Source organism: Phyllobates terribilis, unplaced genomic scaffold (assembly GCF_046119375.1).
Source record: "Phyllobates terribilis strain yellow unplaced genomic scaffold, ASM4611937v1 Scaffold_4__5_contigs__length_816908805, whole genome shotgun sequence".
Lineage (NCBI taxonomy): Eukaryota > Metazoa > Chordata > Amphibia > Anura > Dendrobatidae > Phyllobates > Phyllobates terribilis.
Genome location: NW_027362764.1, coordinates 530,977,167 through 530,999,324, shown reverse-complemented (window position 1 = coordinate 530,999,324; position 22,158 = coordinate 530,977,167). Strand labels below are relative to the sequence as shown.

The following is a 22,158-nucleotide window of genomic DNA, read 5'->3' as shown; positions in this document are numbered from 1 at the left end:
ACAACCTATGGCGATGTGTGGCACTAGTTGCCATGTTATTCTGACCCTGGAGGAACCCTGCACATGGGGAGAACATACAAACTTCATGCAATTGTGTGTTGCAGCATCGGATCCCGAGCACACAGACCACAGCCCTCCTCCTTCCTATAGCATGACTGGCACCTCCTATGGGGTGCACTGAATGTGCAGACGGGTAATACGGCTTCTCCATACAGGTCCCAGTAGGCAGTGTTAGGGGGTCGTGTCCCTTTAATTCCATAGGCTGTATTGCCAGGAGTCAACATGGCCGCAAAACATTACAAGCCTCCCATGCTGGCAGTGACTCTGGGAACTACACTTCCCAGCATGCCACGCCATCCCTTGCGGGCCAGAATTGGTGCTTCAGTGGTCCTTCTCCACAATACATAAACGCCCCGCTAACATCCCGGGAATTCCGTGTATATGGCGGCAGCACCCGCGGCGCCTCACACCCTGCACGGCGGCCTGCACGCGACATCTGCCGCCACAGCTCCGCCCCACCGCGCTTCCTCCGCCGCGGACGCGTCTTCTTCCTTTTTCCTCCCTCCTGTGTATGCTGCTGCTTCCGCCGCCGTTGTGAAAAAAGAGGAAGAAGCGACATTAACCTGAAAGAAAAAATAATCCGGGACAAATGCCTCGAGGCCGACCCCCGAAACCACGGGCCGGGGATGGATCAAGCTCAGGTAAAAAAATACATTGTGCGGATACATGGAGAAAGGCGGCGGCTGTAAGAAGGAGAGGCCTGCCGTACATTGTGTTACTGGTGTGTACAGGAGCGTATATAGTCCCCGGATATGGTGGAGAGGCCGCGCTGTGAGTGTGAGACGTCTTCGCCCGGAGACAGGGCGGACTGATACGGGAGTGGACGCAGCACCCGAACTAGAGGCTGCGGCAGATGAGATAGGAGCAGTGCGCGGCTTGGTTGCTAGGTGTGCGGCTGCCGCTGTACTGTAATGTCTAGTGCCCGCGCCTCATACACAGTGCTGTGTGACGTCACTGGCATGGTCCTCTGCCCCACCAGGCCACATTGTGTGTGTGTGTGTGTGTGTGTATGTGTGTATATACACTGCTCAAAAAAATAAAGGGAACACTCAAATAACACATCCTAGATCTGAATGAATGAAATATTCTCATTGAATACTTTGTTCTGTACAAAGTTGAATGTGCTGACATCAAAATCACACAAAAATCATCAATGGAAATCAAGTTTATTAACCAATGGAGGCCTGGATTTGGAGTCACCCCCAAAATTAAAGTGGAAAACACACTACAGGCTGATCCAACTTTGATGTAATGTCCTTAAAACAAGTCAAAATGAGGCTCAGTATTGTGTGTGGCCTCCACGTGCCTGTATGACCTCCCTACAACCCCTGGGCATGCTCCTGATGAGGTTGCGAATGGTCTCCTGTGGGATCTCCTCCCAGAACGGGAGGGCCAGTCCATAGCTCCAATGCCTTCATCTTGCAGGAACTGCTGACACACTCCAGCCACATGAGGTCTGGCATTGTCCTGCATTAGGAGGAACCCAGGGCCAACCTCACCAGCATATGGTCTCACAAGGGGTCTGAGGATCTCATCTCGGTACCTAATTGCAGTCAGGCTACCTCTGGCGGGCACATGGAGGGCTGTGCGGCCCTGCAAAGAAATGCCACCCCACACCATTACTGACCCACTGCCAAACCGGTCATGCTGAAGGATGTTGCAGGCAGCAGATCGCTCTCCACGGCGTCTCCAGACTCTGTCACGTCTGTGACATGTGCTCAGTGTGAACCTGCTTTCATCTGTGAAGAGCACAGGGCGCCAGTGGCGACTTTGCCAATCCTGGTGTTCTGTGTCAAATGCCAAGCGTCCTGCATGGTGTTGGGCTGTGATCACAACCCCCATCTGTGGACTTCGGGCCCTCATACCACCCTCATGGAGTCGGTTTCTAACCGTTTGTGCAGACACATGCATATTTGTGGCCTGCTGGAGGTGATTTTGCAGGGCTCTGGCAGTGCTCCTCCTGTTCCTCCTTGCACAAAGGTGGAGATAGCGGTCTTGCTGCTGGGTTGTTGCCCTCCTATGGCCCCCTGGTGTACTTGCCTGTCTCCTGGTAGCGCCTCCAGCCTCTGGACACTACGCTGACAGACATAGCAAACCTTCTTGCCACAGCTCTCATTGATGTGCTATCCTGGATGAGCTGCACTACCTGAGCAACTTCTGTGGGTTGTAGAGTCTGTCTCATGCTACCACGAACAACTTTCAAAAGTGACCAAAACATCATATATATATATATATATATATATATATATATATATATATATATATATATATATATATATATATATATATATATATATATATATATATATATATATCTATATATCACAGTACAGACCAAAAGTTTGGACACACCTTCTCATTTAAAGATTTTTCTGTATTTTCATGACTATGACAATTGTACATTCACACTGAAGGCATCAAAACTATTAATGAACACATGTGGAATTATATACTTAACAAAAAAGTGTGAAACAACAAAATATGTCATATATTCTAAGTTCTTCCAAGTAGCCACCTTTTGCTTTGATGACTGATTTGCACACTCGTGGCATTCTCTTGATGAGCTTCCAGAGGTAGTCACCGGAAATGGTCTTCCAACAATCTTGAAGGAGTTCCCAGAGATGCTTAGCACTTGTTGGCCCTTTTGCCTTCACTCTGCGATCCAGCTCACCCCAAACCATCTCGATTGGGTTCAGGTCTGGTGACTGTGGAGGCCAAGTCATCTGGCGTAGCACCCCATCACTCTTCTTCTTGGTCAAATAGCCCTTACACAGCCTGGAGGTGTGTTTGGGGTCATTGTCCTGTTGAAAAATAAATGATGGTCCAACTAAACGCAAACCGGATGGAATAGCATGCCGCTGCCAGATGCTGTGGTAGCCATGCTGGTTCAGTATGCCTTCAATTTTGAATAAATCCCCAACAGTGTCACCAGCAAAGCACCCCCACACCATCACACCTCCTCCTCCATGCTTCACGGTGGGAACCAGGCATGTAGAGTCCATCCGTTCACCTTTTCTGCGTCGCACTAAGACACGGTGGTTGCAACCAAAGATCTCAAATTTGGACTCATCAGACCAAAGCACAGATTTCCACTGGTCTAATGTCCATTCCTTGTGTTCTTTAGCCCAAACAAGTCTCTTCTGCTTGTTGCCTGTCCTTAGCAGTGGTTTCCTAGCAGCTATTTTACCATGAAGGCCTGCTGCACAAAGTCTCCTCTTAACAGTTGTTGTAGAGATGTGTCTGCTGCTAGAACTCTGTGTGGCATTGACCTGGTCTCTAATCTGAGCTGCTGTTAACCTGCGATTTCTGAGGCTGGTGACTCGGATAAACTTATCCTCAGAAGCAGAGGTGACTCTTGGTCTTCCTTTCCTGGGGCGGTCCTCATGTGAGCCAGTTTCTTTGTAGCGCTTGATGGTTTTTGCAACTGCACTTGGGGACACTTTCAAAGTTTTCCCAATTTTTCGGACTGGCAGACCTTCATTTCTTAAAGTAATGATGACCACTCTTTTTTCTTTACTTAGCTGCTTTTTTTCTTGCCATAATACAAATTCTAACAGTCTATTCAGTAGGACTATCAGCTGTGTATCCACCTGACTTCTGCACAACACAACTAATGGTCCCAACCCCATTTATAAGGCAAGAAATCCCACTTATTAAACCTGACAGGGCACACCTGTGAAGTGAAGACCATTTCTGGTGACTACCTCTTGAAGCTCATCAAGAGAATGCCAACAGTGTGCAAAGCAGTCATCAAAGCAAAAGGTGGTTACTTTGAAGAACGTAGAATATAAGACATATTTTCAGTTGTTTCACACTTTTTTGTTAAGTATATAATTCCACATGTGTTAATTCATAGTTTTGATGCCTTCAGTGTGAATGTACAATTTCCATAGTCATGAAAATACAGAAAAATCTTTAAATGAGAAGGTGTGTCCAAACTTTTGGTCTGTACTGTGTGTGTGTGTATGTATGTATGTATGTATGTATGTATGTATGTATATATATATATATATATATATATATATATATAATAAAATACAGCACACTTGATTATTGCGGAATATACAGAAACGTCAGTCACTTTAATTAGGCTGAGGCCAGTAATTGCTGCCCATACACAGAACATAATTATAAAGCGTCGCCATTGGATACAGGCCGTCACATATTAGTGGGCACTCCTTGGGCAGAACTCTTGTACAAGTTCTGCGTCCCCCGGGTCAGGTGATTAGTGGTGGTCTCAGTGCACACCTTGTACTGATGATGTTCTTATACCTCATCCTATGCCATGGAGGAATCTGCTGTGGAAAACTTCCTCTAGCCAACAGGAGCCCGGCGTGTCATATCCAGTTATTACACCAAACGGTACACACCGTGTTTGTCTATTGAGTGACAGCTGCCGATATGTGTACGTGTTAGCAGGCTTGGACTGGCCCAGAGGAGAACAGGAGAATCCTCCGGTGGGCCACCACTATCTTATTCATGTAACAATCTACACAGTTCATTGTTATATACATTTGTGATTGAGGATAATGTCACATTTGCATGTAGCTGAAAAGTGGGGCCCTGGCGTTGGTTACTGGTGGGCCCTTGGCTCCCCAGTCTGACACTCTGTCATTGGCGGGCAGAGAAGCATCGGCCCAGTACTCATGAGTCCTCTCTATTCTTCTAGCATATTGGGCTTAGCTTTTTATAAATGATTCTTCACAGATGCTTAATAATTCTTTGCTAATAGCAGTCAGCTATAACTAGGAGCGTCATTATTTGAAGGGTAGGGTGTATTGGGCCTAACCCCTTGTCTCCACCTCCCACCCCCTATAGTGCGTTTGGCTGACTAGTCCAATGTGTATGGGGTGCTCTAGCTTGGGGTTTTCATATGAGATTTTAACATTTTGGGTCCCATTCATCATGACCGGCATTCTTCCTGCCGGTCTTGATGAGATGGGCTGGAGCCAGACACAAATGATTTGTGAAGAGAAATACACCTCTTCATAAACGAGGAGCGCCGGACGAGTGCAGTGCGCCTCGTAGTGAATTTGGCATGCTGAGGTCACCACGCCACTCACCGCACCAGCTTCTCCTATTTTGGCAAAGCCGAAGAAACTGGCATGAAGACGTCTGAAGTCGTAAAATTTAGGCACAGCTCTGAGTTCTTCCTAAATTTTGTGACTTTTCAAAGATTTTACACCAGCATTGGGAGAGGCTGCACCCGTCTAGTCGGCATGTGACCACATGTATGCAACTCACATACCTGGGTCACATGCCTGGCACCAGAGCATCCTTACACCGCACTGTGTGTGAAGTGTGAGGACTCACAAGTCTGCAGTTACGTAGAGTGACTGCAGACCTGTGGCCTAAAGCCTAAACACCTTTTAGATGGAATCTGTCAGCAGGTTATTACTATGGAATCTGTTAGCAGCATTATGTAGAGACAGAGAGCTGATTCCTGCAATATCACTTACTGGACTGCTTGGTGCGGTTTTGATTAAAATCCTTGTTTTTCTGATGTAGATGTAGCAGCGCTAAAACTTCTGTGCTGTGTTTAACCTCGCCCACACCTGACTAGAATCGTCCTGTGTACATTGCACATTGTCAGCAAGCTGCTAATTAGTGGTGGGGCAAGGTTACACTGATTAGCGAAATTTAGTTCTCTAGTGATAATCTCCTGCTGATAAAACACTCATTGTATTTAAACTACAGCACACAGCCTAGTAAGTGACACATTGCTGCAATCAGGCTCTCTGCTCCTACATTATGCTGCTCTCAGATTCAGAGGCGGACATATCATTGGTGTAACCTGTGCAGCCGCACAGTAGCCCAAGAGATAAGGGGGCCCATTTCCACCTCCAAAACCTGTGGAATTGTGCATTATGATGAGCTATTGGACTGCAAAGGGCTCATATATTGTTATTGAAAAGGGGCCCTTTTCTGTCTGTGTTCGCCAGTGCTCAGATTAAATAGCAAAAACCTGCCGACAGATTGCCTTCAAGTATATTCAATAAGTATAGGTGTACTTTGCCCCACACACAGTAGGACGCTCCACAGTTTCCCTCCAAAAGTGCTGACTGTCAAAAAAAAAATAAAGTAGCCTTGTTCCCTGATGTGCTGCTCTGCTGTTTGCAGCGTGTGAACTGAGGTTGGCGCAGCAGGTTCAAACTAGTAACCTCATTACATCTTCTGCGCTGAGAGAGCCGACGACTGCCTGTTCTACCATTGTATTCATATGTATACCACTGAAGTCAAGAAGTTGGCAGAAGGTGGCCATGTGGTGCAGTACACCACTGTTACTAACTTTCATGGGCTGGACAGAATCAGCCAAAGGGCCAGATGTGGTCTATGGGCTATAGGTTGCCCAGATATAATCTAAAGCATTTAAATATGACCAATTAGCAAACCGAAGGAATCAAGTGAGAGGCAGTGCTTCCTTATAGCACTGTATATGATCAGGTTAAAGGGGTTTTCCATATGCAAAATAAGATCAGATGGTGCTCACATTCATCATCAGCTTTCTGCCACTGCTACCTCGATCGAGTCGCTTGCTCAGTGATTGGCTGCAGCTGTGATACAAGCGATTGACGTGATGCCATCGCTGCACTGAGTCCTTAGCAGCTGCGGAGAACTAATGCTGGATTCAGAGAGGGTGAGTATTATCAGATTTTCTTAATTTACATGACAAAAAACTTTTCAAAAAGTGGAATAGATTGTCTGTGGAGTCCGAGCACTAGAGCCGGCAGTGATTGCAGGAAATCTACATTGTCTGAAGTGTCCGATTCCTGTTGTATAGTTTTGTATTGGAAGTAATTGCCATTTCCGACCCTGCTGTGGTTCATGCCCTCGGTTCACTGTACATTAATGTGACATATGCTTAACATTAATACATTGGAATATCTGACCCTCTGGTTTCTTCTACACTTTCTGTGTAAACTCTACAGATGGGGTTTCACCAGAGAACGCCAGCTACCCTTACCATGGCTCAGCCCATAAGTGTGATATCTGCCTGCTGACTTTCAATAAGGAAACCCAATATCAGAAACACATGCGGGATCATGAGCGGAATGATAAGGTAAGGGAGCGGTTACCTGCGCACACGCACAGCGAGCACTCTGTGTGGCGGACAGCGGGCCAGGGACTCTGCATACACATGACACACAAACCTCGCATGTAACATTTTCTTTAATATTTTGCATTTGAGAAATTCACTTTTTTTTACCTTTTGAGAAAACTTCTATCAGTAAGGCTATTGAAACCCGCATAATGACACATTGCTGAAATCTCTAATGAAAAACCCCTAATAAAATGCTGCCATACCTGATCCTTGCTGCTTGCAGTACTGTCAGGTAGTACCCTTCATTTACCCTGCACCAGACACTTGGCTCTCTAGAGCACACATGTCAAACTCCGGCCCGTGGGCCAAATCTGGCCCTCAGAGAGATTATATTTGGCCCGGGACTCTGTGGGGCCCATTATAGTGTATGAAGGACTCTGTGGATTCCATTATTCTGTATGGGGGACTGTGCGGGGCCCATTATTCTGTATGGGGGACTGTGCGGGGCCCATTATTCTGTATGGGGGACTGTGCGGGGCCCATTATTCTGTATGGGGGACTGTGCGGGGCCCATTATTCTGTATGGGGGACTGTGCGGGGCCCATTATTCTCTATGGGGGACTGTGCGGGGCCCATTATTCTCTATGGGGGACTGTGCGGGGCCCATTATACTGTATGGGGGACTGTGCGGGGCCCATTATACTGTATACTGGTTGGCCTGCGATTTTGTCCAAGTTTTTCATTTAGTCTCCCTGTGTGTTTGAGTTTGACATCCCTGATCTAGAGGGTCCACATGCTGCAACGGTCAAGTGACATCCGATGACGTGTTATTCAAGTCACCTGACCCCCTGCAGCCAATCACGCTGTCTGGCAGCTGGTTGAATGGTAACGAATTGGCCTGCGCTAGATCAAACCCCTGAGGAAATTTGCTTTTTGCCCCTTTATTACAAGAAAACTGTGTTGTTTTACAAGTCTATATATTTTAATGTTATTTAACCCATTAATGACCAGGCAATTTTGCATTTTTATTCAAATGCCTTCATTGTCTCCCCTCTTTTGCCAAAACTTTTTTTTTTTTTTAGTTTTCTACCGACATAGCTGTATGGAGGCTTACCTTTTGCAGGAGTGCGTTTTAGTTTTGAATGACACCATTAATTTTCCATATAATGTCCAGAAAAACTGGCAAAAAAAATCCAAGTGGGGTAAATTGGTGAAAAATGCAATTTTCAACATTGTTTTTGGGTTATGTCTTCACAACGTTCATTTTGTAATAAAAAAAATAACTGGCAACATAACTTCAGGTCAGTACCAAACTTATAGGGCCTTTTTATATTCTAGTGGTTAAAAAAAAATCAGAACTTTGTAAGAAAAAAAAAATAAAAATTTGGTTTTGTCACTATTTTCTGACGCGCACAAAGCCCCCCATACACATTAGACTAAAGACAATCTAAAGTGTATGGTGGTCTCCTGACTCTCCCCCGTTAGATGATGTTGGGGGAGAGAGATCTGGCATCTTAGATTTCCAATGGACAATCTTTTTTTTTTCTCTCTAAGAAATAAGCCGCTGCCAGAGGAGTCTGAGAAGGCGGGAGCACTCTGCCGAGCCAAGGGTTCTTGTGTATGGGGTACTCGGGAGAGATGGCTGACAAACAATCATTCGGCCAATCGCTATTTAATGTGTTTGTGGGGGGGCTTAATATTTTTTATTCTGCTGTTGATAGACTTGTGTAAGGGCTTATCTTTTGTACACCACCCCGGTGTTTTAATGATACTAGCTTGGTTTGCATATGACATCTTGTTCATTTTTTTATTACTATTTTTGTGAAAAACGACCATTCTAGCAGTTAAATTTTTTTTTTTTTTCCACTTCGGCATTCAATATATGAGATAAATATTTTAATGTTAGTTCTGGCAATTATGTACACAAAAACTCAAAATATTTTAACATTTTTTATTCATTACGTTTTGCTCTATTCGAGATCTCGCATGCCAGACATGCGCCTTTCAGGAGACCCCCAGCTGCCATGACCACCAATCGGCAGTCTACAATCGCGGGGTGTTGATGGCCGTCTGAAGTGTCGTTTGCCGTCTTGAAGCTTGTTTAATGCCCCTGTCTTTCTTGACAGCGGCAGTTAAGAGGCTAAACTGATGCGACTGGAGCTAGCTCTGTTTGCATCAGGTACTGTCAGGTCCTGACTCATACTGTCCCATATGCAGAATTAACATGGAAACCATCACACAGCAGTGTAACTGTGATTCTGCCTCTGTAGGGAGGTAAACCAGTTACTAGAAAGCTGCACCGGTCTGCTCGTATCTGTGCCTCTCTTTAATCGGCTTCTCTTTCCATAGACTTTGATAGACAGCTGTAATCTGACACCTCAGTGACTTGATAGTGTCTTGTTTTGACCTAGACTGAGAGTGAATGATAAGTTTAGAAGATAGAGGGAGGAGAAAAAGTGGGTGATAAGTAGAGAAAGAAGCATATTTTTCTGCTAAGATATATTACAATGTTTCTTATACTGCTTTGTACTATTGGTTTATGCAGAGTTTGTTGAACGATAGTGACTATTTAACTACATGAGTTTCTTTTTGTTTGCGCAGCCTCATCGGTGTGATCAGTGCCCGTTATCTTTTAATATTGAGTTTAACCTTACACTTCATAAGGCCACACATAACATGGACGATCCCATGTGTCCAGCATGCAACAAGAAGTTCTCCCGTGTGGCCAGTCTCAAAGCCCACATTATGCTCCATGAGAAAGAAGAGGTGACTACACATTTTATTTTTATATTCTCTTTTTTTTTTTAAGTTCATGTATTATGTGAGAGTTATTAATGTATTATTATTGAGAATTATCTGTCTTTTCATGCAAACATTTGTCAAGAATAAGTGCACGCTCTCTTTAAAAGTCTGGAAGTAGCATATTGGCAACCATATCGGACTTTACACCCCCCTATATTCTTTATCCTTTCTTAGGACACAAATTCTACTGATAGAAATGTTTCTGCCCAGACTAATTGTCCTTGGCACAGCTTAGATGGTTACTAAGAGATAGTAGGCATTATACCTGTATTCTAGTCTCATTGCTGACTTCTTATTAATTGGCCATATGTGAGAGTTTAGTTCACAGATCTAGAATAAAAACGTAAGCAATCCGTGCTACTTCTGTCTTCCTAAAAAATCAGTAAAACTCTTAGTAGATTAATGTGTAGTCTGCATTCCCAATATGATCGCTCTCCAGCGAGCGTTATTGCTGCACTGAGCGTATGTAGACCATGCTGCTGTAAGCCTGGTCCGTGCCTTCCTGAGGAAGGAGTCGGTGGACTCTGAAACGCGTATAAAATAAACCTACATTTTTATCTTATAACTGATTTGTCGTGACTCCAGAGAGCGCAGAACAACTTCCATTCCTGGCAATTTATTCTGTGTATTCACTACTTTATAATGACATACTGTCACTCTAAGAATGGGGAGAACCCAGCGTATAACGACGGGAAAAAGGGAGGGAGCCCTAAATCTAAGGAAGGGGAGAGTGGAGACCCCTAAACAGAACTACCGAACAACCCTAACTCCCCTATCAACCCTAAATAAGTTTTACACCTATTGACGAGCAGGATACCTTAACCCTAGCAGACCCTAAGGCTAGGCCCTAGGTAGGGGGTGAGCATTAAATCAGCCCCACTAAAAACTAAAGAACACACAGGGGAATACACTTAGCTCCAAGATGACACAGGAGAAAGCAAGGCAACAATCCACAAAGGAACTCCAAGGTACTTCTAGTCGACTACTAGAATCCCAGGCCTGAATAGGTATACACGCTATCACCAGCAACTCTCTGAGGGTCTGAGTGTATTTAAGGACACAGGAAGGAAGTTCTGATTAATAGCAGAAAGGTGAGGATAACATAGGGTCCTAAAGGGAAAAGTATAATCCCCAAGCAAGGTGAGGATCACTGCTGGGTCCTAAAGAGAGATGAATCCTAAAAGGATCAGGGAGATGTTTGTAAGGCCAAACGCAGCGACCTTCTACAGCCGGACACCGTATGACTGTCAACTCTGACACATGTCCTGTAGTGGATGGTTACTGACGTCCTTTCACCAGGGCATGTTTAATATGCTCGGTAGATGTAATGTATTCCAATGATTTATTGGATTTTGTAAAATTGGAGTCGATTTGAGTTTACCTTTTTTTCCATGTCCATAGATCCTCATCTGTTCTGAATGCGGCGATGAGTTCACACTACAAAGCCATCTGTCACTGCATATGGAGGAACACCGGCAAGAGCTGTCAGGTAGCAAGACCTACAGCTGTAAGTCATGCAAGAAGACCTTTGACTCTGCCCCACAGCTTAAAGATCACATGAAAACACATTTTAAAATAAGGTATACATGACTTTTTCTTGAGTTTGTTTGCTGTCTTGGCATGTAACATGTGATTATAGGCCATCAATGATTACATAATGCCCGCTCTTATGTGTAAAAATGGAAAAAAGATAGATTTACCAAGCCAAATGCTATGGGGATCACTGGGCCTGACCAATTTTTTTTATGCGCATTTTCAAAAGGCACCTGGAAGATGAGAGATCATGCACACAGTGATCACCATATTGATTATACCATATTAAAGGGAACCTGTCCCTCAGGTCATGCTGCCTAAACCACAGGTAGCATGAATCAGAACCTGGCTGCACTCTCCAGTGTTTCAGGGAAGACATTATGAAGAGTGGGGACCATAGGTAGAGGCGTGATTAGTCTGATGTGATCCACAGACATCCTCCCTGCCCCCGTCCAGGTTGTTCACAGGTCTCTGCCTATGCACACATTGGTCAGGGAGAATCTGGAAGGGACCCCATTGGACTCATCACATCTCTTACCATGGTCTCCAGACAGCTCATCTGTTTTTTTCTGAAATGCTGGAGAGCTTGAGTATAAAATACCTAGCTTTCTACACTTTGGTATCAAGAAAGATTGGTAACAGAAGAGGGACCCCTTTAAGGTACTCATCTAAAAATAAGGGGTAAACACAAATGTCTATGCTGGGAAATCTGTGGATTAACCCAAGATCGGTACAAAATAGAACTAAAAACTACATGGAGTTAAGGCCTGACCGGCTGTGAGTTAGCTTTTTAGGTTAATAGGTTTTAATACTTGAATATATAGTATTTTTAAGTTGGAGGCAGAGTAGATATATGGAAAAGGTGAACAGTGGACGTTTCTAATGACTGAAGAAATCGCAATAGACGTACGGCAGAGTGATGGAAAGAAGAGTTAATCAACTCTACAAGGGGCCATACTGTGTGACACTGGATGGATACAGAGAATAAAATAGAAGCTAACAGAGAAAAGTAACCACATGTACTCTGAGTCAAGTGCCCAACGTAAGTTACATATTTAATGGATACTCCCTATATAACATGTAATGATCCGTGATTTAGAAATGAAAAATCTTTAATAAAAACATACATTAAAGAGAAAAAACCCAGTTTCCTCCAGTCTCATAGCCATGCTCTGATTCATGCTGACCGTGGTTCGGGCATCCTTAATTGACAGGTTGTTAGTACTGGGTAGGATATCCAGAATACATTTAAAGAGGACCTGTCCCAGGTCAGAAGTGACTAGTTTTTGCTCTTATGTTATTCCCACTGCTTCCCTGAGTATTCCGCTTGTTTTTTTAAATCTACCTTATTGTTCCAGAGATATGGGCCTTTTTATTTAGTGGTAATTTTTATAGTCTTTACTAATGGAGCGTAGCGCAGGGACTCGAGCACCCTAGGCAAACTCAAGGAACAAGCACTTGCGCTCATCACTGATGCTAAGCAAAAATGTATAAAACTGAAGTTTAGGTTCTTAGTTGACACTGTTAAGAATATAATGAAGCCCACTGCCACGTCACAGCGAAACTCTTCCTGGGTCCCTAATCTTTAAAGGTGCGGCACCTACTGCCAAAGTGATAATGTGCAGAAGTGAGGGGTGCTACATTGTACGTTGCTCACAGCCAGGGAACACATGGGCTAATCGGTGGGGGTGCCGAGTTTCAGATCCCCAGCTTGTCATATTCTTCACTATTTAAATTTAGTATAGGCATTATCTGCCATCCATTGATTTCTCTAGGTGGTTTTCCAGTGGATGTAGAGATTTTAGCAGAAATCCAAAAAGGAAACAAATTGGCAATTTTTTCTTTTTAACCACCTAGGTAAGATTTTTCCATAAGTCATTTGCTATCCAATGTGCCGAGTGTTGAAATTCTAGCTATCACTCATCCCAATCCCTTTCTTGCTGCTTTGCTATAACAGCAGTATTAATATCTCCTGCAGAGGCTTTTCCGAGCTGTATCAGTTTCTTTATCAATAATTTATTCAGAACATCACTTTTCAGAAGACAAAACACTGCTCTTGCAGAATTCTTGGAGTACTTGAATGTCAGCAGTAGAGAGACCAATGCTTCATGATTATGCATCTATGTCATTTCTGGCAACTTTTCCTGCAGTGTTGTTCACATTTTTGCCTTTGTGCATTCACAGGGTCACAAGTACCAGATCTTACAATAGAAACATAGATCGAAGCGGATTCTCCTACTCCTGTCCACACTGCGGTAAAACGTTTCAGAAGCCAAGTCAGCTAACGCGCCACATTAGAATCCACACAGGTAAGAAAGTGCCGCTCAGACGCTGATTGCAGTTCAGTATCTGTTCTAGGATTTTCTATCGTGTTCCTTATAATGAGAACACGGGAATCAGAAGGTGGTGTTAGTAAGATCTGCATTATAAGCAAGTAATAAGAAGCTCCAAGGGGAATTCTATCATTATGTGCTGTGCCCTGCTCTCCGGGACCTGGTTAGAATTTATATTGAGCCTGGCAATCTAATTCACTGGACGTAAAGGAACACTAAACCTAGGAATAAGTGATTAAAGGGTTTGTCCCATCTTCTTAAGCAGGAGCGCACCACTCCCCAGTCTGTTGGCTTCTTGGTTAGTTCAAGCCAAGGTAAGTATAAGGAAGACCATATCCAGCTGCCACCAAGGGATTGAATTATTTCTAAAAAAAATTTTTTTTTTTTATTGATACATGGTTAAAAACATAGAAACACTACGCCTACATATTTTAAGCAAAAAAAAAAAGGTCATAGTCATGGCACTGATCAAACAGAGTCTTTAAATACTAATAGAGGCATGACCTGACACTATAGTGCCGCCCATAATCTGATTAATTATGGGAGTCACTATAGTGTCAGGTCATGTGTCTATGGATAATTAAAGATTCTGTGTACCCAAAATGGTCCAACTAGCTCATTTTAATAATACCAGCCCATGGCCGTACCCCCACCTCCACCTTGACCTTGCTGGTGTCGGAGTGGAGGTTTGTGCCCACTACTGATGCAGCCACAGGCCCCTCGGTCTGGTCCTTCAAGAGTCACTCTCATCTTATAAGTCAATAAAATGTTTAAAAAAAATCTGCCTTCAGATCTTTCTTGGCCCAGTCTTGACGTTTTAACTTTTGTCTTGTTCACTGTTGGTCGGGGTCAGCCTTCTCTACCTTGGCCATGTCTCTGAGCACTGAGCACCTTGTACTTCTGGGCACTTCAGAGAGGTTTCAGTTCTGAAATAAAAAAATGCACATTAAAGGGGTATTCCCATCTCCAAGAACCTTAGGTATCCATGGTTATGACCACTGATATAGTGAGAGTTAGTTAGCTGGTTGCTAGTGGTCGTAGCCATGGATAATTAAGGTCCTCCATGCCTGCACATAAGGAAAGAGACATAGCGAATCAGAAAAACTATGCTACATTTCTAATTGGAGGTATTTGCTAATATTACTATTACATCTACTACATATTGGGATAGGATCTTGGAGCTGGGAATACCCCTTTAACCCCTTCGCGACCTTGGGATTTTCCGTTTTTCATTTTTGTTTTTTGCTCCCCTTGTTCCCAGAGCCATAGCGTTTTTATTTTTTGGGCAATATGGCCATGTGAGGGCTTATTTTTTGCGGGAAGAGTTGTACTTTTCAACGCCATTACTAATTTTACCATATCGTGTACTGGAAAATGGGGGAAAAAAATTCCAAGTGCGGTGAAATTGCAAAAAAAATGCAATTCCACAGTTGTTGTGTTTTTTTTTTTTTTTTCCTTTCCACGTTCACTGGATGCTAAAACTGACATGCCATCATTATTCTCCAGGTTATTACGAGTTTGTATACACCAAATATGTATAGTTTTTTTTTTATTTAAGTGGTGAAAAAAAAATCCAAAGTTTGCTAAAATAAATCTAAAATAATGGCCCATTTTCCGAGACCCGTAGCGTCTCCATTTTTCGGGATCTGGGGCTGGGTGAGGGCTTATTTTTTGCGCACCGGGCTGGCCTTTTTATTGATACCATTTTGGGGTAGATCTGATGTTTTGATCGCCCGTTATTGCATTTTATTGCAATGTTGCTGCGACCAAAAAAACGTAATTCTGGCGTTTGGAATTTTTTTCTCGTTACTCCGTTTACCGATCAGATTAATTCTTTTTTATATTGATAGATCGGGCAATTCTGAACGCGGCGATACCAAATATGTGTATGTGGGGTGTATTTTTGATTTTATTTTGAATGGGACAAAAGGGGGGTGATTTAAACTTTTTATATTTTTTTAATATTTTTAAAAACTTTTTTTTTTACACTTGTCGCTTGCTTCTATAGTCTCCATAGGAGACTACAAGCAGCAACTGTCTGATCACCTCTGCTACATACAGGTGATCAGCAGATCACCTCTATGTAGCAGAAATGCTCCTGTACTATGAGCGCCGACCACTAGGTGGCGCTCATAGTAATCTTTACATGACAACCACTGGAGTCTGCTGCAGACCCAGGGTTGTCGTGACCCGCTATCACGTGACTGGGTTACCAATGGGCGGGGCTAATGCCGTGCTTCTGGCGCGGTGATGTTAAATGCCGCTGTCAGAGATTGACCGGCATTTAACATGTTAACAGCCGTGGGTGGATCGCGATTCCACCCGCGGCTGTCGCGGGCACATGTCAGCTGTAATAACCAGCTGACATGTGCCCAGTTCAGTGCAGGCTCACCGCCGGAGCCCCCGCTGAACCGGGGGTGATGGCCTGTGGCGTACTAATGCGCCCTGAGCCAGTAAGGGGTTAATGTGCGTCTTTTTTCTCAATGCTTTTTTTGCAGCTCTGTTGACTATTTGCAAGCAAACCTTTTGATGGTTCTGTGATCACACCCTAATATCGTAGCAATTTCTAGAGTGCTGCATCCCTCTGTAAGACTTGTAACCATTTTTAAGTTTTCAGAGTCAGTTGCATCTCCTATTTGGCCCATTTTGCCTGGCGATAGCAGCCTGCCTAATAATTCTGCACACCTTGATAAAGGGTGATGATATCCTTAAGCCATTAGGCTAGTTTGCAGCATTTTCTATATGATCCTGAAACAGTCTTGTAGTAATCCTTCAGAGATCTATGAAGTATTCTCCTGATGATCAGTTCCATCTTTGGCTAGTAGTTAATTGAAATTGAAGCCCCCTCCCCCTTTGCCAATGAGGTGGGCCGCCGTAATCTTTTTCCCAATTCCAGATATGGTACAGCATGGAGGATTCTGCCTGCAGCCAGTTGTCTGACATGGGGCTGTGGAGTCTGTAAGCAAAACCTCCGACTCCTCAATTTCCCTGACTCCAACTCCACAGCCCGGCCTCACTACTGAGCGTGTACATAAAGTGTAGCACAGATTCATCTCAACTAACAGCCGAGATCCTTGGATCAGGAACAGATCAGACCTTTATAGGACATTTCATAACTTTCCCAAATTCTTATGAAAACATTGACGGCACATCCTACATTGAACTACTGATCCCAATTTATTATATATTTTCGGAGTCGGTCCATTTTATACCATCTCCAACAAAATGGACACAGACTCCACAGCCCAAACATAATATTTCCATGTTTTTTTTTCTGTTGAATAAGACAAAATATAATCAAAGAAAAAGAGGAGGTAAAGTGAGGGAGAGCATGGATTTTTTTTTAGGTTTTTGTATCTGGTTTAATGGTCCTTTTTAAAGTACTTGTACACCTATGAACACCATTGCTTATAAAGCTGAATAAGTGCACATCATTGTAAAGTTTATACTTTTAAAAGGAACCTGTCACTCGATTAATGCTACCCAAACTACTGGCAATAGCGTAAGAAATGCCTATACCTGGTCCATTATAGTAATTGGAAAAACACTCAAGAAAGCAATACATATGCAACAAAGAGAACTCAGTGCCACCTTAGTTCAACATAGAGTAAAAAAAATGTTTCCATTTAAAAATAGATTCTTTATTAAATATATTAAAACATGAACACATGCAAGGAAAATGACAGATAGGTACTAGATTAATTACACATGAGCCAGAAAAGTCTATATAGACAAAAGAATATCCCTTATTAACAATAAGAGTAAAAGTATAATAAGTCAATGAAAATGAACTGTATATCTGTGAATACATTGTATTACTTTTGGCTTCTATAGTCACATGTCTATGCAAAGTGCAAAATATTACATAAAGAAACCTGCAATAATAGGATTTTAAATTTTATTCCAAAGAAAGTTACCGGCTGCCTGTAAAAACTGACAGGCCCAGCAAACAGAATGCCATTCTACCTTTATCATACTCATCAGACGAGCGCCCCAACGTACGTTTCGCCTGTCTTCTTCAGGAGGTGATCACACTGAAGTTATACACACTGAAGTTTTCAATAATTTGGTCCTATTTGTTGTTTGCTTCACAATAAAAAGAAACCCAAATGTTCACAGTTGTAGACATGTTCTTTACATGAACTGATGCAAACCCTCAAAAAAAAAACAGTGAAATTCCATGTTGTGAGGTAGCAAAACACAAAAAATGCCGAAGAGGGGGTGAGTACTTTCTCAAGCCACTCTGTTTTTCTTTGTAACCCTCCAGTGGCTCAGAGAAAACCTAGATTGAAGAGCCGGCCAGGGACCATAGCCGGAGACGAGACTAGTCTGCCACTGCCCCTGGCCGGCTTCTCCGCCACCACTCTAGTTAACTGACAGATGTCTCCCTATGTACAGACAAAATGGAGACATCTGCCAATCACCTGGAGGATAGTGGGAGAAGCCGGCTGGGGGCCATGCCGGACTAGTATGGCTACGATCCCTTTGTTTTCAGATAGAAACATCTGACTGTATTGTGCGGCCCGCCTCTGATTTGGGCTGCATGTATCAATTGAAAGATTCCCTTCAAAACTATCATCTTTACGATGATGTGCAGTTTAATTGCAGAGTTATTCAACTTTTTAATGTACTCGTGAATTGAGTGACCGGTTCCCTTTAATAATTCTCTGTGCAGAATGAGCTGGCAATGGGGAGACTTTAGCTCAGACGCCTGCCATATTGTGTATACATCGCTAGGGATCAGTGATGAGTTACGTCACAAGATACTTTTTATGCAGGTTTAATCTCTAATATTTAGTCCGTAGGTGAACAGAAGCTTTAGAAGCTGATGGGCAGAGCCAGAAGAGAAATCATCCCTAACTATTGATTTCAGAACTCTGATGTGTCCGAATATTCTGAGCCAGTCTGGCGTTCCTATAATTGGATTTTTGCCACAACGCCATCATATTCCATAGTGCAGGGGTTCTCGTCAGTCACATTACTCGCTGTGTCCGGTGAGGCTCACGATTAGATAACTGTTTCTATAATGCCGGACTTATGCTGAGTTAAAGGGGTTCTCTGCTCAACAGTTACATTTCCTAATCGGCAATCATAGAGGGAAAACAATAAAGTAAGGCATACCCGCCCATCTATCTGATCTGATGGCCTCTGCTGGGCCACCTGGGACCCTGCAGCCACTGATTGGCAGAGAGAAGTGTGAAGGGGGTAAAAGTGCCTTTCATTGTTTTATCCCCATGCAAGTTAAGGCCCCATACACAATAGACTAAGATTAGCCGGACCCGCCGATATCTGGGAGCTCGGCCGACAGTTATTGTGTATGAGGGTCTCCCAACTCTTCCCGACAGATGATCTCAGGGAAGATAAGGATCTGCTGATCCTTTTTGTTCTTGGCGAGACAAGCGGTCTCCAGAGGAGTCCAGCAGCGCCTCTCTTAGGCCACAGCCCCACTATCCGTATTTGGTCAGTATTCGGTCAGTATTTTTTCTCAGGAGTGGGAGCCAAAACCAGGTGAGGAACAATCAGAGAAAAGGTATAATAGAAACAAGTCACCAATTCTGCATTTATCACCCACTCCTGGTTTTGGCTCCCACTCCTGAGAAAAAATACAGACCAAATACTGATAGTGGGGCCTTGGCCTTATAGTGAGCACAGGAACGCTCTGCAGAGTGAGTGCTCCTGAGTGTGGAGGATTCTCGGAAGAGAGAGCTGCCCACCGAACGGACAAAATGTAATTTGGCTGACCGCTATCTATTGTGTATGGGGTGCCTTAAGATTATTTTATGATCTCCATAAAAATACGCAATCCATAGAGAACCCCTTGTAAGTATTAATACCACCTCCTATTTCAGTCCCTGAGATCAGCACTTCACATACGAACGCCATTTTTATTAGAAAGTTTAGCTGGCCAATTATTCCACCCGGTTTTATCATATTTGTTCCTTCATAATATATGATTTCTTCATTCTAGTGACTATCCAGCTATGGCACTTCTTGTACCAGTTTGCGCTCAAAGTTTAATGTGAAAGACCAGCAGGGTGGCTCAGTGGTTAGTGTTGGGGTCCTGGGCTCTAATCCCACCAAGGACAACATCTGCAAGGAGTTTGTATGTTCTCCCTGTGTTTGCGTGGGTTTCCTCCGGGTTCTCCAGTTTCCTCCCACACAGCAAAGACATACTGATAGGGAATCTAGATTGTGAGCCCCAATGGGGACAGTGATGATAATGTCTGTGAAGCGCTGGGGAATTAATGGCGCCAAAAAAGTGAGTAAAATAAATAAAATTAATGATAACATTGGGTAAACATTTTGATTAATGTCATGAAGCTACGATTTTATTTTTTCTGAGCCCATAAAGAAGTCAGTTCCATTTCTTACCAACGCCTATGCTTGGCATTGCTGTGATATAAAATGCTATACAACCCCTGGCAAAAATTATGGAATCACCGGGCTCGGAGGATGTTCATTCAGTTGTTTAATGTTGTTGAAATAAAGCAGATCACAGACATGCCACAAAACTAAAGTCATTTCAAATGGCAACTTTAGGGCTTTAAGAAACACTAAAAAAAATCAAGAAAAAAATGTGGTACTCAGTAAGTGTAATTTTTTTCAGACCAAGCAGAGGGAAAAAATTATGGAATCGCTCAATTCTGAGGAAAAAATTATGGAATCATGAAAAACAAACACTCAAAAGAACACTCCAATACATCACTAGTGTTTTGTTGCACCACCTCTGGCTTTAATAACAGCTTGCAGTCTCTGAGGCATGGACTTAATGAGTGACAAAAAGTACTCTTCATCAATCTGGCTCCAACTTTCTCTGATTGCTGTTGCCAGATCAGCTTTGCAGGTTGGAGCCTTGTCATGGACCATTTTCTTCAACTTCCACCAAAGATTTTCAATTGGATTGAGATCCGGACTATTTGCAGGCCATGACATTGACCTTATGTGTCTTCTTTCAAGGAATGTTTTCACAGTTTTTGCTCTATGGCAGGATGCATTATCATCTTGAAAAATGATGTCATCATCCCCAAACATCCTTTCAATTGATGGGATAAGAAACATGTCCAAAATATCAATGTAAACTTGGGCATTTATTGAAGATGTAATGACAGCCATCTCCCCAGTGCATTTACCTGACATGCAGCCCCATATCATCAATGACTGGAAATTTGCATGTTCTCTTCATGCAGTCATCTTTATAAATCCCATTGGAACGGCACCAAACCGAAGCTCCAGCATCATCACCTTGCCCAATGCAGATTTGCGATTCATCACTGACTTTCATCCAGTCATCCACGGTCCACGATTGCTTTTCCTTAGCCCATTGTAACCTTGTTTTTTTCTGTTTATGTGTTAATGATGGCTTATGTTTAGCTTTTCTGTATTTAAATCCCATTTCCTTTAGGCGGTTTCTTACAGTTCGGTCACAGACATTGACTCCGGTTTCCGCCCATTCGTTCCTCATTTGTTTTGTTGTGCATTTCCTGTTTTGGAGACATATTGCTTTAAGTTTCCGGTCTTGACGCTTTGATGTCTTCACAGAATCATAAAATCATAGAATCATAGAATGGTAGAGTTGGAAGGTACCTCCTGGGTCATCTGGTCCAACCCCCTGCTCAAAGCAGGATTCACTAGATCATCTCAGACAGATGTCTGTCCAGCCTCTGTTTGAAGACGTCCATTGAAGGGGAACTCACCACCTCTCGTGGCAGCCTGTTCCACTCATTAATCACCCTAACTGTCAAAAAGTTTTTTCTAATATCTAATCTGTGTCTCCTCCCATTTAGTTTCATCCCATTGCTTCTAGTCTTTCCTTGTGCAAATGAGAATAAAGATGATCCTTCTACAATGTGACAGCCCTTGACATATTTGTAGACAGCTATTAAGTCTCCTCTCAGTCTTCTTTTTTGCAAGCTAAACATTCCCAAATCCTGCAACCGTTCCTCATAGGACATGGTTTGCAGACCAGTCACCATTCTGGTCGCTCTTCTCTGAACTTGCTCCAGTTTGTCTATGTCTTTTTTAAAATGTGGTGCCCAAAACTGTACACAGTATTCCAGATGAGGTCTGACCAAAGAGGAGTAAAGACCGATAATGACTTCACGTGATCTAGACTGTATGCTTCTGTTAATACATCCCAGAATTGTATTTGCCTTTTTTGCTGCTGCATCACACTGTTGACTCATGTTCAGTCTATGATCTATTAGTATACCTAAGTCTTTTTCACATGTACTGTTGCTTAGCTCTATTCCTCCCATTCTGTATATGCTTTTTTCATTTTTATTGCCCAGATGTAGTACTTTGCATTTTTCCCTGTTAAAAACCATTCTGTTGGTTGCTGCCCACTGCTCCTTCCTTGGTCTATCAGTATATTTGCCTTTAACAACCTTC

General features: G+C 43.1%; 1 protein-coding gene across 4 annotated transcripts in view; it reads left to right on the top strand.

Annotated features, from left to right (window-relative positions):
* The first annotated feature begins 356 nt into the window (after positions 1-356).
* The window catches only part of ZNF236 (zinc finger protein 236), a 183,580-nt gene continuing 161,778 nt past the window's right edge, over positions 357-22,158 (top strand). For 3 of the 4 annotated variants that reach the window (XM_073678924.1, XM_073678925.1, XM_073678923.1), the window contains exons 1-5: positions 357-701; positions 6,990-7,120; positions 9,704-9,868; positions 11,306-11,484; positions 13,622-13,746. In XM_073678924.1, coding sequence (XP_073535025.1) covers positions 650-701; positions 6,990-7,120; positions 9,704-9,868; positions 11,306-11,484; positions 13,622-13,746 — 652 coding nt within the window. In that variant the 5' untranslated portion in view covers positions 357-649. The remainder of the gene's footprint in view (positions 702-6,989; positions 7,121-9,703; positions 9,869-11,305; positions 11,485-13,621; positions 13,747-22,158) is intronic. The other variant, XM_073678926.1, reaches the window with a different exon arrangement.